The 14992-nt window shown below is 48.0% G+C and overlaps 1 protein-coding gene across 3 annotated transcripts in view; it reads right to left on the bottom strand.

Moving 5' to 3' along the window:
* Szrd1 (SUZ RNA binding domain containing 1) overlaps window positions 1-14992 on the bottom strand; it is a 24629-nt gene continuing 9637 nt past the window's right edge. The window contains exons 2-5 of one of the 3 annotated variants that reach the window (XM_033767366.1): window positions 14143-14207; window positions 5013-5062; window positions 3047-3301; window positions 1-1731 (exon numbers count right to left, since the gene is read on the bottom strand). In XM_033767366.1, coding sequence (XP_033623257.1) covers window positions 1629-1731; window positions 3047-3301; window positions 5013-5062; window positions 14143-14187 — 453 coding nt within the window. In that variant the 5' untranslated portion in view covers window positions 14188-14207 and the 3' untranslated portion in view covers window positions 1-1628. The remainder of the gene's footprint in view (window positions 1732-3046; window positions 3302-5012; window positions 5063-14142; window positions 14208-14992) is intronic. The other 2 variants (XM_010614178.3, XM_010614177.3) reach the window with 2 other exon arrangements.

The following is a 14992-nucleotide window of genomic DNA, read 5'->3' as shown; positions in this document are numbered from 1 at the left end:
ATTTCTGACTTCACACGGTTCTGAGGCTGGGCTGCGGACCAGCTGCAGGCTCCCAGGGAGATGTCCCGGAGCACGGCTGAGCCGGGCCGGGTGAACCCAATGCACAGTAAGTCTGCAAAATCCAGCTTGCCATCTGGGCCACCACAAGCTGCCCTATTCCAAACCACACCAATCACTCCAAATCCCACCCAGTGGTCAGGAGTCGGGAGGCCACCTGGCTGAGGGTAAAGCGCGGTGCATCGCAAGAGAAAAGCAAGTTGGGCAGAGGCAGGCTGCACATACAGAGCTGCTCTGGGCAGCTGCCCTCTTAGCCTTTTCTCCTCAAGAAGTCAAAGCAAAACTCTAGGCTCCAGGACCTGAGGAGAAAACGTCTTCGTACCAGGCCCTTGCTCTGGGGAACTGGTCGGCCATCCATCTTTGCAATGCAAAGCTTTGCTTCCCCCTCCTTATTCAGACTGCTCTGCTCCTGGGCTACCGATTTCACAGAGGAAATGTACCAGGTCTAGTCACTGAGCTGCAGCCATCAGTGGAGGAGATCCAGCCTTGCTGGAGTGGGAAGGTCATCCGACCACACCAGTTGTAGGATCGAAGGCCTGGAGCCAGACTCTCCTGGCAGTCTTGTGCTGACAGCAAATACTGACCAAGCCCTGCACTCCTTGCTTCTAAGCCCAGGAGAGCAGTGTGCCTCCCTGATGCTCTCTGCTGTCTTCTGGAAGTAGCAAGCCTGGCTGGTAGGAAGCCACCCTGAGGAGTAGGGGAAGGGGAAGCCTGTTACTTTCCCTATCTCCCAAAATACTAGAGGTGGGGTCGGCACCTTCCCCAGGCTCTCTGAGCCTAAAGCACTAGCCCTGACTCCAGGCAGGGCAAGATGCCTGGGACTTAGCTGGGGAGGGAGGTATAGGCATGGGGTGCTCACCTGTCCTGGGGCCACAGAGCCCTGCCCCTTTTCTGGGCGGCAGTAGGAATATAGAAGCTAAGCTCACCAAAATCCTATTGGTTAATGTTTCTAGTGAATAAACCAGAAACATTTATTTAAGTAGACTACCAAACTACCCTTTTTCAATTAAAAATTCATTAAACTGCTAAAACCCTCCCATGCACGTTTTTAAAAAAATCAGATATTTGTATAAACAAACAAAAATAGGAAGGAGAAAAAAAGGAAAGGATATTTTCAAATGGAACTTACTTTTTAAGTGATGAAGACATGCACTTGGGGGTGGGAAGGTGAAGTTCTCATTTGTGTTTTGAAATCCCAAATTAATGAGCATGATAAACTTATTGCTGGCACTGGCGTTACCCCAAGTGGCCAAGTGGCACTGTCTGACTCTACTCTGAGTCCCTGGTGGGTCCCCCCAGCCCTCCCCTTGCCCCCACCCTTTCCATTTCCATTGACTTGGGACAACCCTTGTCGACGACGTGCCAATCACAGTGGGAAGGGGGGAGGGGAGAGGTCACAGTGCATGGGGTTCAAGGTCACAGTGGGCGGAGCAAGGGGGATCACAGTGCAAGTAAGTCAGGTCGTTCCCTCTGCTCAAGTCCAGCTGTCTGCCACGGCAGTGCGACCCGTGGCTGACGACCCAGGAGGTGGTGACGGCGGTGGCGGCGGCAGCATCCTTTCTGGCCTCCATTTATCTGCGCTGTTTGAAGCCTTGTGACCCATCAGGACCCAAAGGCTGTCTGACCACATTACTGGGCTGCCTGCTATCTTCCGGCTGGGAGATCCTGGTTGGCCTGCAAGGAAGAAAATCAGAAGGCCTGAAGCAAGATACAAAAGATGTCCTCAGATCTTAAAATCAACTGTGCTTACAGCAGAGACAGACATCATGGTGGCTGCCACCCAACTCTGGCTCCACAAGCCGGCTGCTTTGGCAAGAAGTCAGGAAGTCCCTGTGGGCAGGAGGGCAGTCGTGGCATTGTCCCCTCTCTGGCTCGCCATCACCCACTCACAGGCATAACCCAGCCTGTCCAGAGCAGCAGCCAGGAGTGGCACATCCTCCACAGAGCCAGTGTCGGGCAAGGTACAGATGCCTAGCTACAAGCACCCTGGAACTCTGTTTTCCTGCTTATCTTCAAACTGTCCAGTTAGTGGCTGCTTCATATTATTAGAGAAGACTGATGAAAATGAACTTTTTCCACTAGGAAAGATGCAGACAGCAGAGAAAACAAATGATGGACAGCCCTTCAAAACAAGGAAAACCTGAGTGTGGTGGAGCTCACCTGTAATCCCAGCACTGGGAGGCTGAGGCAGGAGGGTGGCAGGTTCAGAGCCCACCATGGGCAATTTAGTGACCTCATGAGACATCCCCTCTCCCTCACCCCAAAGGGGCTGAGGATGTTGCTCAGTGTTGAACCCTGGGTTCAATTCCCAATACCCAGGGGAGAGAGGGGGGCAAAAAAAGAATACAGAAAGAAAGTTTAGGTTTTATTTAAACCCCCACACTGGGTATCAATTCTACTAATGAACTACATCCTTAGTTAGTGATTAGTTCCAGCCCCAGAATATCAGACCAAAGAAGCCCCTCCAAGTTAGCAAGAGACCATGGAAACAAATACTGCTTCCCCAGGAAGTGACAAACTTACATAATGTAACCTTCTAGTACTGCAGGAAAAAACCTTAAACATACGAGTTTAGAAATATACCAAAATATCACGATGAGTTACTGGAGACCTAGAAGGTAACACCAAAGCACTAACAGCACTTAGGGCCACTTGCTCAGGGACTCAACTGCCTAACTCGTGAGGCAGGCACTACCATTATCCCATTTCTCAGATTAGGCAAGAGGTTCAGTACTATGAGTTGAGAGGCAAGTGGGAGATTTTAATTCCAAGTCCATGCCTTTTCATGCCCCCGGTGCCTGCAGACTGCAGACACAGCCCACTGTACACACCACCACCTCAGGGACGACCGCATGAGCCTGGCCTGCAGGCTGGTGCCGGCAGTGCAGCAGCAGAGTCTCACGGGTCTACGGTGAGCCAGGCCCTACTTCAATTCACTCTGGGTGGACCGCAAGAGTGGCGGATGGTCAGCCCTGCCAGATACACTCACCTGTCGAGGATAGGCTTCTCCTGCTCCTCCTCGGGGCTGGCGCTGCCCAGGATCCGTTTCCGGGCCTCGGCGTACTCGGCCTCCCGCTGTGCTAGGGACTTGACTGGAAGGGCTGGCCTGCTGGTGGAGTTCGGGCTGCTGACCACACCGTTGCTGGTGGGCCTCTTGAGGATGCGGATCTGTGGAGGGGGCCCCGTGGGAAGGCTATCGTCTTGAATCACAATGGGCACTTTGGGAGGAGATTTGGGTTTCCTGCTGACAAAGAGCAAACACAGCTTCACAAGTCACACCTTGCCTAGGAGGCCCGTCCACGCCCCACGCCTTGCCTCATCACTGCCCTCCCCTCCCCACTAACTCCCAGAAGTCTCTGGCCTCTGGCCAGACACTCAAACTCCCACTCCTCAGCAAGGGTCTCTCAAGAAACCAACTTCACCATCAGCTCTGGCAGTGCACAGGACCTGCTCCTCAGACCTCACGCCTGACTGAGGACAGAGCACCACCCCATCCTAGGACTTCTACCCATGGTCATCACAGGCAGGGCAAACACTGTTTGGCCCCCGAAGCAAAACATTTCATGTCCAGAATTCAATGACTTCACTTAAAATCCCCACTTCCCTACACAGACCAGAATGCTGAGAGGCTGGAACCGGGAGCCCTCCAGCCAGGTCTTCCACCACATGGGTCCAACTCAAACACCACACAGGACCTGCTACAGCAGCCCTGCCAGGCAGCAAGACAGGATTCCTCAAACAGTCCCAGCCTTCCCATGAGGGTGACCTGTGCCTCTCAAACAAGATGCATCAGAAAACGAGTCGCCTCTTCCAAAGAACTGGGCAGAGAAATTTCCCTCACCAGGACTCTCTGGTCTGTTAGACAGCGGCGGGGCTGAAGTGAAAGACAATCCTAGAAACAGCACATGGCAATGCTCAAGAGAAGCACTGTCCCAGGATGTGCACATCAAGGCAATGTGTCCACAAGGAGAGGAGGAACCGACAAAACCAAAGGGAAAACAACACAGGGTGAAAAACGAAAGCCACGGGAGGAGAAAGGGACGAAAGCAGGAAGGACCACCCCCACCAGCCACCAGGACCCTCCCAGAGCAGCCCTCGCTCCGGAGCCACAGGGGTCCACAGGGGTCTTTTCAAGTTCCTGGGTTGTCCGGTGGGGTCGGGTCCTGAGGAATCCTGCTGCTCCAGGGTGAACTGGGAGGAGTCCTGGGCAGGGCAGGAACGTGAAAAGGCCCTGCAGGCCGCAGGGCGTGTAGCTGTTGAGGTGAGCAGACAAACAGGAAGACAGCAATCTGATCACAGTGGCAGGGAGCCAGGAAAGCCAGCAGGCAGGCAGGTAGCACCCCAAAGTCCTCTGGGGGAATGATTGTGCAGCCTGTTAAGCAAACCCAAAGTCCCACCTTCCTTCCTGCCACTTGTCTCAGGGAAAACTGGCAGTTTACCTAAGCCCAAAGTCAACATTCACCTGCTCTGGAAACCCACTTCCCCTACTGTCTGGGGAAAACAGCAATCATTAAAAGGTCTTTTAAAAATTTCCCACAATCTTTTCTTCCAGGGTATCCTCAACTGCCAAGTTACTCAGGCCCCAGAGAAATCATCCATCCAAACTCCTTAGAAGGTCTCAGAGGAAGACACTGACATCCAAAGAGGGAAACAACATGCCCTGAACTTTAAGCAACTGGGGCACAGCCAGCCCTAAAACCCAAACCTCACAATTGGTCACCTCCCACTTTTCATCAGATGACCATGGCAGGGGAGGGGGCTGAGGGTGAGGCAGGTGTACCACCTCAGCCTCACACCCAAGGCCTCAGGCCACCACATCCTGGTCTCCAACTCAGAGGGAGGGTTCACTGCCCAGGAGCCTGACTGCTAAACCTAAGGCCAGCTGGAAACACCGCTGACTGCCCAGCTCTCCACAGCAGAGAGCACGAGTCCATCAGACCAGACAGCAGCCTTACCTCTCTTTTTGTGTGATCTTCAGTTTTTTTTCCAACCGTCTGTCTATTTCCTAGAGGAAAAAAATGTATATAAAAAGTGGAAGAAGATCTCTCTCAAATAAAAACTTAGGTCTTTATTCTCAGAGCTAAGGGCAATATCCTCTCTAGCCAAAGGACACGACTATGTCCTCTGAGGTGCTGGACATGGACTAGACTCTGGAGTTTGAGGACTTCACTCCCTCTGCAGATGCTCTCCTTTTAGCCCCATGGCCACAGCAACAGTTCTGGACCTTGTTCAGTTGGGTTCTTTGCACAGCCTCCAACCAGTCTTCCGCCTGTCCTTCACAGAGCCACACAAATTAACTTTCGGACATTAACTGTGATCGTTATTCCTGGCTTGAACTCCAAAGCATTCTCATCTGTTCCTTCTACCCGCTGTTCCCACTTTTGTACTACAGCAACACTGAGGCATTATGAACCCCAGAACCCTGAGTGCTGCTCTACCTGCCTGCAAGTCAGCTCCCACTGCAAACTCCCTCTTATTTGCAAAACCCAGATGTCTCCTTTCCTTTGAATCTTCTCCAACTCCACCAGCTCAGTTTATCAACTGCTCCCCAGGGTTAAACTTTTTTCCTCCCTTCATGGTCACACATATCAGCTATTTTATAATCTGTTTTTTACTGGCACAGACTTGAACACTGTGACTAGCATCTGGCTAAAGGCCTAGAGAAAATCAGGCCTGTGGAACTGAAGTTCCTAAGACTCCTAGTAGACTTGAGATCTGAAGAACAGAAAGTACAATGGAATTTCTCTTGGAACCAGAGCTGGTCTGTTTAAAAAAAAAAAAAAAAAGCAAAAGACAAGACAGATGCTGAGAAAGTACAGAAGGTAGATTATTGTCCAATACATTCTGCCCAATAACATGGCAGTGCAGAGCCCACACAGGGCCTAATCTCCTCAGTCCTGGGCAAGACACTGGCACCCACGGCCATCTGAGCCCACAGCCCCCAGCACCAGGAACTCAGCAGGAGGGGGTGAGGACAGAATGACACATGACACCTATGCACAGAGCAAAGGCCAAACCTTCAGGCCCCACGACTGTCACGCTGCTTGTGACAAGAGTTCTCAGCCAGAAGTGATTTTTGCTCCCCTAGGGACATTCGGCAAAGTCTACACTTTTTTGGGGGGTTGTTATAACCAGGGGAAGATGCTATGGGGTAGAGGCCAGGGAAACTGCTAAACATCCTATAACACACAGCACCATACCCACAACAAAGAATTAACTGTACCGGAAGTCAACAAGTGCCATGGCTGGAACCCCTGCTTTATAGAACAAGGATTTTCCAAGGAGTCCATCACTGAATGAGCAGAGCTGTGGTAAGAAGACCCTGGGATGTGCTGGGAACAGCCTCATGGCCCAGTGTGTGGCCTTTCTTAGTGCTGTGAAGTCCGGGAAATGCGTTGACAGGGTACAGTTCAAACTACCTAGCTCTATTCAAATCTTCTAAATTTTTACTCACTTGAACTATTAACTGTGGAAAGAATTACTTTTTTCTAGTAAATCTAACAGTTTATTATTATGAAATTATGTTAGAATCTTCTTTTCCCTTTTTGGGAATGCTGGGGAATTCAACCTAGGACCTCATTATCGTTTAATGTTAGTAAAAGTAGGCCAGGGCCGGGTATGTAGCTCAGTGGCACTGCATCTGCCTTGCGAGTACAAAGTCCTGAGTTCAATCCCCACTACTCAAAAAAAAAAAAAAGCAGGCCAGTTTTCTTCTACTAAAAAAAAAAAAAAAGCAGGCCAGTTTTCTTTGGTGCTATTTCCTGGAATGTTTATTCTCAGCCTCCCGTGTCCTTTTATAAACAATATGAAATTAGACTATTCCTATGAAGCTAAATTTAAATCCAGTCCAACAGTGATACCCATTCTGACCGGTGCTGAGTTATGTTTAAAATATATTCAGGCAAGTAACAGCAAATTGTATTGTGAGGGCACTAACCTACCAAGTCTCTGGTGGGGCTGAGAAAACACTAAAACAAAAACCTCTTGCTCCAGCTTGGAACACAGCCGGTGTCCAGTGAATGCCCAGTGACTGAATGGAAAAAGTACACCCAGAGCTATGATGACCTGGATGTCTGTGAACTGACAAACACGCAATCTGTGCCCACTGCATGGCTTGTGTTAGAACTGTATTCATTCTATTAATATCGTGTTATTTCTTGAGTAAACACTATGTCTTCCATTAGGCTAGAGCCTTTTAATGGACGCCTTATTTTATTAAAGTTCTATACCGCACCATTTGCTCTGCTCTGAAAATGAGACCCTCTACATCAAGTTTCTCCACCATAAACACAAGATTCAGCACCTGTGGGACTTAGATGACTTCAAACACAGTTGAAACCAAGTGCCAAACTCTACACTTGGGACACACATGGGGACCCATCAGGGTAGTGAGGGGGCACAGCCTGACACAACCTTACACCACTTGCCCTGCTTGAAACGCAGGACAGGTGCAGCTGAGTCTTGGTTGATAGAGCCAGATCTACTATTTCAAGTCTCTGAATTCAAGATCTGTATGGAAAAGCTCTGAATTTTTAAACTTAATTGTGGAAATTCTCATTTTCACATCACTGTAAAGGCCAAAAAAAAAAAACCCCACAGAAGCAAATGCATTTAATACATTAGCTAGATCTGAGTGTTCCTTTGTTTCCCATGGCTGCAGGAAAGCTGGAGACTTTATCCAGTCCCACCACGTGGGTCTAGACGAGAAAAAGCCCTTCCAGAAGATAAGGCTCATGCCTGAGTAACTGTGCCTCTGTCTCCAAACCTGACCGGCATACTTGGCTTACAGTAATACTGGTTTACTGGTTTTAAAAATAATACCCCACATTAAGGAAGCCACTGGTAAGAGCCATCAGGCATCCACCCCCTCTGCCCATCCCCCATTCCACACCCTCTCCCGCACCCCAATACTAAAACTCCCACCCAAACCCACTGCGTCAGGCATTGGTTTATCAGAGTTTCAAAGAGAGTCTTCCATCCCATTACAGAACAGGAAATAAACCTGGACAGCTTCGGAAGAAAGTGGATGCCAGATGTCTGGAGAGGGACATTAGGAGGGGCAGTGCTCCACCAGTAGCTGGAGGACACTGCGTCTCCCTGGAGTCTGTCCAGGTATCATGAGTCAGTCCGTTTTCTGCTCAAAAAAGGCCTTGCAATCAATGTGCTCTCAGCCTTATGTTCTGAAAAAGCAGACCAAATCAAAACTTTCCTTTAGGGTACCCTACAAGAACAGGCATCTCTAGAGATGAAATGGCCCACAGAACCCAAAAGGCTCACAGTGCTGTGTGAGGACGTGTGGAGACGCGGACCTGAAACGAAGAACCCACTTACTTATTTCTATACGAATGCATGAAGACCGAGGCTCCTGTGTCACAGGCCTGGCCTCCATGGCTAATGCTAGAAACACATGAGCTCTGCGACTCTGTGGAGTTGGCACCAGAGCACAAAGCAGTGGAAGGACCTACGTACATGCAAGAGGCAGGAGAAAAACTTGATGTGCCATGGCTTCTCCTCCTGGGTCAGGCTCTGGTTTTTGCCGAGTAGCAAGGAGCATACCCCAGATGAGGCTCTGTACTCTGGTAAGTGAGGCAGCTTTGTTTCTCCGGGTTCTGTTCTAAGCAGAGGGAATTCCCAAACCCAGGTGTCACTTGCCCTGTGGGGCTGTAGGACTATGAACACACAGCACAGTTTCTTTGTCCACAAGAACAAGCAAAACCAAATGGAGGTGCCTCAAAAAGCCAACAACGTTCCTGTCATAGTCTTTATATAGAACAGAGGAGACAGAGGAGATGCATCTGCAAGGTGAGGCAGATTATAAGAGCGGATTCGCTCCTGCAATACCAAGAGATGGATGAGAAAGGGGGAAAAAAAGAAAGAGGAGAAGGGCAGAGGCAGAAATAAGTAGGCCATTCTGGCCCTCGGTGTAAGGTGCACTGTAGCACTGTTGCTCAAGTCGGGCCTTAGCAAACAGACCCTGTTCACGGAAGTGATGAAGCCCTGGGCCCGACACACGGACAAGCTTGGGCCTGCACCTATGGCTGTGAGCCCGGGAGTGTCTCGGCCTCCCTGGTGCCTACTCCCCCAGAGCTGCTCCCTGACCCCCATCACCAAGTGCAGCAGGACACCTTGCTCCATTGGGAACCTCTTCTTTCACCAGTGCGACCAACACAATTCCTGAGAAGTCAAGTGAGGATTTAGCTCAGTGGCACTGTGCCTGCCTCGCAAGAACAAGGTCCCGAGTTTGATCCTCAGCACCAAAAAAGATAAAATAAAATAAAAAATAAGAGCCAAGATAAAAAAAAAAGGTTAAGTGACCGTGCACTAAATGGGGGTCTATGCCGGGCATGGTGGTGCACACCTGTATTTCCAGCACTCGGGAGACTGAGGCAGGAGGATCGCTGTGAGTTCGAGACCAGCCTGAGCAACATAGTGAGTTCCAGGTCAGTCTCAACTACACAGTGAGACTCTGTCTCAAAAAACTAATGAATGAATGAATGAATGGATGGATGGAGGTCTAGCTGACTGTACATGATAGTTTCAGCTACTCAGGAGGCTGAGGCAGGAGAATCAAGAATTTGAGGCCAGCCAAGTACAGTGGCCAACCTCCCCCCCCAAAAAATTAAAAAATAAAAAAAAAAATTAAAATGAGGGCTGGGGATTTAGCTCAGTGGTTCTGCTGCTTGCCTCGCAAGCACAAGTACCCAAGTTTGAACCCGAGTACCAAAAACAAACAAACCAAAAAACAAAATATTTAAATGAAGGCCTAAAGGCATCATTCTTGGTTCTTAGCTCTGGATTAGGAAATATCCTCTTTTTACTGGCAAAAAAAGCAGTTTCCTCTTTGTTAGGTTTTTCCTCTCACGGTCAAGGAATGACAACTGGTCTCAAGGACCCTGTTTTTGTTTTTTTTTTCTTTTTATTGAGGTTATTGGTACAATCTAGGTATACAATACAATTACATTCATCATTGGGATTCTGTACCTTTACATAATAGGTCTTGATTCTCATTTTTCCCCTTGTCCCTGCCATCCCTTCACCCCCTCCTCCCCTCCCCATTACAAACACTTTATTTCCATTTTTTCAGTTTCTCATATTTTTTTCCTCTCCCTTATTACCTTTCCCCTACCCTTCCCACTTTCCCTACACCTTTAGCCCTTTACTTCCTATTTCACATTATTAATTATCTCATTAGGATCCTGTGTACTATTATAGCTTTTCATACCAAAGTATTTCAGTTAAAGAAATCTCTGTATGAACATTAAAAATAGGGAATCCTAAAATAAAACTAAAAAGGAAAGTAAAAGAGAAAAGGCAATGATGTAACATCAAAATAATCCTTAATTCTGGAGATGAAAATGGTCCCTGAACATATTTAAATTGCCTCTCGCTCTTGTAGTCTTATCTTATTCTTGAGGACCCTATTAATCAGCACGTCCCACAGAATATACTGGCTCTTGCCTAGCTGTCCTTGACTGAGAAGGGCCAAGTTTCCAAGTGGACTCAGAGGATCGGAAGAAAACATAGTACAACAGGATTTCTCTCCAAACCAGAACCTAGCAGGTCCCGACTAACACAAAGATACTATTCTAGGAAAGAAAAAAAAAAGTAAAGAATTGTTGGGCATGGTGGTACACACCTATAATCCCAGCTAGTTGGTAGGCTGAGGCAGGAGGATCCCAAGGGAGCCTCTGTTGCAAATAAAAAACAAAAATGGGGGTCAGGGATTTAGCTCAGTGGTCCACTGCCTGCCTTACAAGCACAAAGACCCCAGTCTGCCCTCCCACCGTAACAAAACAAACAAACAAACAAATTTTTAAAAATAAAAATAAATGGGGGCCGGGGATTTAGCTCAATGGTTCTGCCCCCTGCCTTGCAAGGATAAGGTCCCGATCCCCCATAGCAAAAAATAAAAATAAAAATGGGTGGGGATGTAGCTCAGTGGTAGAGCACTTCTGGGTTCAACCCCCAATACCAGACAAAGGGAAGACAGACATTGAGCAGCAGAGGGACTACTGTCTAACACATTCTGATGCTAATCTCCCCAGTCCTAGGCAGGGACGTCAGCACCCAGGTCCCCTCTGGATGGCCAGTGTCAGAGTCTTCAGCAGAGCAGCGCCCCTGGCAAGGCGCTTATGGCTTCCCACAGCACAAATCTGTTGTTTTTTCTTTGTCTGTTTGGTACCGGGGATTGAATTCAGAACCTTGTCCTTGCAAGGTAGGTGTTGGTGTGCCACTGCACTAAATCCCCAGCCCCACACCACAAATCTGGATTGGTTTCTGGCTCCTCCTGTGAGGAACCCAAGTTCACTTAGGAATACATAAAGTAAATTAATTCATAAGTAGGGCCAATCCATAACAGCAAACCTGGTCTAAAACAATCAAATAAAAGGTCTTTGTACCTTAAAATATATTACTAGCTATCTCCAGTCCAGATGATCAATCCAGAGACTTGAGAGAGGTCAAGTCAATCTGTCTAGCTCTGCTCCACCTCTGCTGTTTCTCTGTGTCAGCAGCGCTGTGGTGACGGTGTCTGCCCTGGTGGGGTCGACCTTCTCAAACACCTCTGTGTATTCCACCCCCCACAGCCAGAGGGGGAAGCACCCACTGTCCCATCACCCCAGTTTGATTCTACAGTATTTCTTCAGAGTCACTGTCAGGTTCAAATAAAAAATTAACCCAACTCCGGGTAAACACAAACTTCATTAATAAAAAGAAATAATAAAAAAGAGCAAAAAGCAAAATTCAGAAGTTGAGAGATAAGAACTAAAGGACATAGCTAGGCCATGAATTTATCAATTTGCCTTTTCAATGTACACTCAGTCTGTTTTGGGGTTCCATTTCCCACAAAAACATCCTTCCTTTGTTACTGCCACACAAGAAAAAACATTTATTTTTAATTAAATGGGTCACCGTGGGGCACAGGATATGGTTCTACAACTCTCCCTCAGAGGAAGTCTAGGCTTTGTTAGCATGTCTCCAAATTCATTTTCCTCTTGCTCTACTATAACTAAAAAAACCTAAAACCCAAAAACGTTGGAGACAAATGTTTACAGAAAACCTATTATACAGCACACGCACCAGACCCTGGGGAACAGGAGGTGAGCAAAACGATTTCTGCTGGTGAGGAGAGCTCTGCAGTAGAGGGAGACAGAAAAGCAAAAGCCAGGTGGACAGTGTTTTAGAAAGAGATGGAGGAGTGTAATGCCGCCACAAAAGTGAGAAAAAGTGACCAGGGCTTACATGACACTGGTTTCAGGGAAAAGAAGGCATAAGAAAAAGTTGGAGACAGAGAATGATAATATAAATAGAAGAAAAGGAAAAGAGACCTACTCTAAAGCTGGGTGTGTTAGCATGGGCCTATAACCCAACACTCAGGGAGGCTGAGGCAGGAGGAGTTTCAATTCCTTATTGAGATTCTATCCCCAAAATTAAAAAAGGGATAGGGATGTAGCTAGTTCAGTGTAATGGTTCTGAGTTCAATCCCTAGTATTGGGGTGGGTGTGGGGGGAGAAAAGGAGAAAAACAAGATATCTCCTAGACCAGGAGATTAAAATCAAGAAAGTTATCTTACATTGAATCTTCTTTTAACCTAGTCCATCCAATTACTTAATCTACAGAACATTAATTATAATTATTACGATCAGCAAGATAAGAGTGTAACCAGGGCTGCAGAAACCATGAAGGGCCCTGGGAGTGGTGTGTTACACAGAACAAGGAACTCTTCCAAGCCTGTAAGGGAAAGCCACCCCCACTTTCTTTCCCAAGCTCCTGCAACTTTTTTTCTTTTTTCTTTCTTTCTTTTTTTTGGGGGGGGGTAAGACAGGGTCTCACTACGTAGTTGAGACTGACCTGGAAACTCACTATGTAGCCTAGGCTGGTCTCGAACTCACAGCGATCCTCCTGCCTCAGCCTCCTGAGTGATGGGATTACAGGCGTGCACCACCACGCCCGGCTCCTTCAACTTTTAAGATCTCTTACCCCAGTGACAGGGAGTCCTTCAGGAATTAGCTCTAGCTGTGCCACCAAGTACACATGGCCACTGAGCACCTCTCACAGGCCAGTATGAACAGAGAGGCATCATCAAGAACTAAATGTACAGTACATTTCCCAGACTTGGTATGAGTGTAAAATATCTCATTCACATGTTTTTAATATTGATCACATGCTCAAATGGTACCATTTTTTATACAATGGGTTGTATTAAAAAATTAAAAATTTTTAGTGCCCAATGTTGACTCAGGCCCTGCTCTGAATACCATTCAGCACCTCACTGCAAGCCAGCTCTCTAAGTCCTGACTCACCTGATCCATGTTGGTCACCAAGGACCTCAACCGCTGCCAAATTCCATGGTAATTTCCAAACCCTAGACCTCTCAAGCACACCTGACAAGACTCAAGGCTTCTTCCCGTAAGCATTTCCTTTACTCAGGCTCCAAGACACCATTCCCCCGGCCCAGGTCCTGTCTACTGCCCGGAGCACCACGCCATACAATGTGGTCGATCCTTTCTAGCACAAGAGACTCCTCTTCCTTTCCTGGCCCTCTGAGGTTGGAGGACTAGGAGTTCAGATCTTAGGCTTATTTGTTGGTTTTCTGAGATAGGGTCTTTCTATGTTGTGCATGTTAGCCTCCAACTTAAAATCCTCTTTCCCTGGTCTTGGATTACCGTTGGACACCATCACACTCAGCCACACTGGCACGTTTTGTTGTACTGGGTATTGGATCCAGGGCCTGCCGCTGCTATGTCCCTAGGCACCCTGCCCCACTTTTTTGAGACAAGGTCCACTAAGTTACTAAACCACCAAGGCTGGGCTCAAACTTGCAATCCTCCTGCCTCAGCCTCCTAGAGTAATGGGATCACAGGTGTGCCCCACCAGATCTGGTATACCCTGGCTTAAGTGACCTCATCTAGGTCCACAGTTTATAAAACCCAATCTATAACTGCTGACTCAACATTCACACTTGGACTTCATAAAGTTAGCTGGGCACGTACCTATAACCCAGCAACTGGAACACATTGAGGCAAGAGGGTAGTCATGAATTTGGGGCCAGCCTAGACTACTTAGTGAGTTCAAAGCCAGGCTGACCTGTATAGCGAGATCCTGTCTCCAAAGAAAAAGTGAACTGCACATACTGTATTCGTCTGGAGTGCCTAAAATAGCACACAACACAAGAATTAATGAACAATCCTAATGAAACAGAGTTTTACAAATCATATAGCCCAATTCTACACTGAAAATCAATCAATTCAGAGTTCCAGGCTAGTATGCAGTGAAGTAAAAATTTGAAGTGGGTCTGTCTGGGTCCAAGGAAGAGATCGGATTCATATTTAAGACTGGGCTGGGGGTGTAGCTCAATGGTAGAGCACAGCCTTGGTATGGGTTAGGTTCCTTAGTCTCCTAAAAGGCAAACCAAGACTGCCTTCTCCAAGCACCTGCTACCAATATGTGTAAGGCTCAGTGCCCTCCCAGCACCACCTCTAATCCGAGACACAACCCTTGGGCTATGTCACCCCCGCTGCACGCTCCGCATTCGGTCCCGTACCCTCGAGAGGAGAGTGCACAAAGGTTCAGAGAGTGGCGGAAGGGTGGCAGCAGACACTAATACGACTGGATAACGGCTGACAGTAGCACCACCCGCCTCCACACCTAGGCCAGGTCCATGCCAAGTCCAGGTTTCCGAAAGAAGGACTACAATAGCAGCACTGACTTCCACAGTCCAGACCTTTTATTATTTGTAGTTCTTCAGCAGAAACCAGATCCAGCAATACATCCCAGGAGGCCCCAGAAATTGAACTGCCATCTTGAGAAAAGATATCATTTGCTTTGAGTGTTTCTTCAAAGGGTCTCCATGTGGGAAGGAATCCACACAGATCTTCACCTCCAAGTATCAGGCCAGGCAAGGGCGAGGAGCCCTGCCCTGCACATAAAACAGGGT

Source organism: Fukomys damarensis, unplaced genomic scaffold, assembly GCF_012274545.1.
Source record: "Fukomys damarensis isolate Sample0158 unplaced genomic scaffold, DMR_v1.0_HiC HiC_scaffold_23, whole genome shotgun sequence".
In the NCBI taxonomy this organism is placed as follows: Eukaryota; Metazoa; Chordata; class Mammalia; order Rodentia; family Bathyergidae; genus Fukomys; species Fukomys damarensis.
Note: the sequence above shows the minus strand (reverse complement) of the source record. Positions and strands in the feature narration are given on the sequence as shown.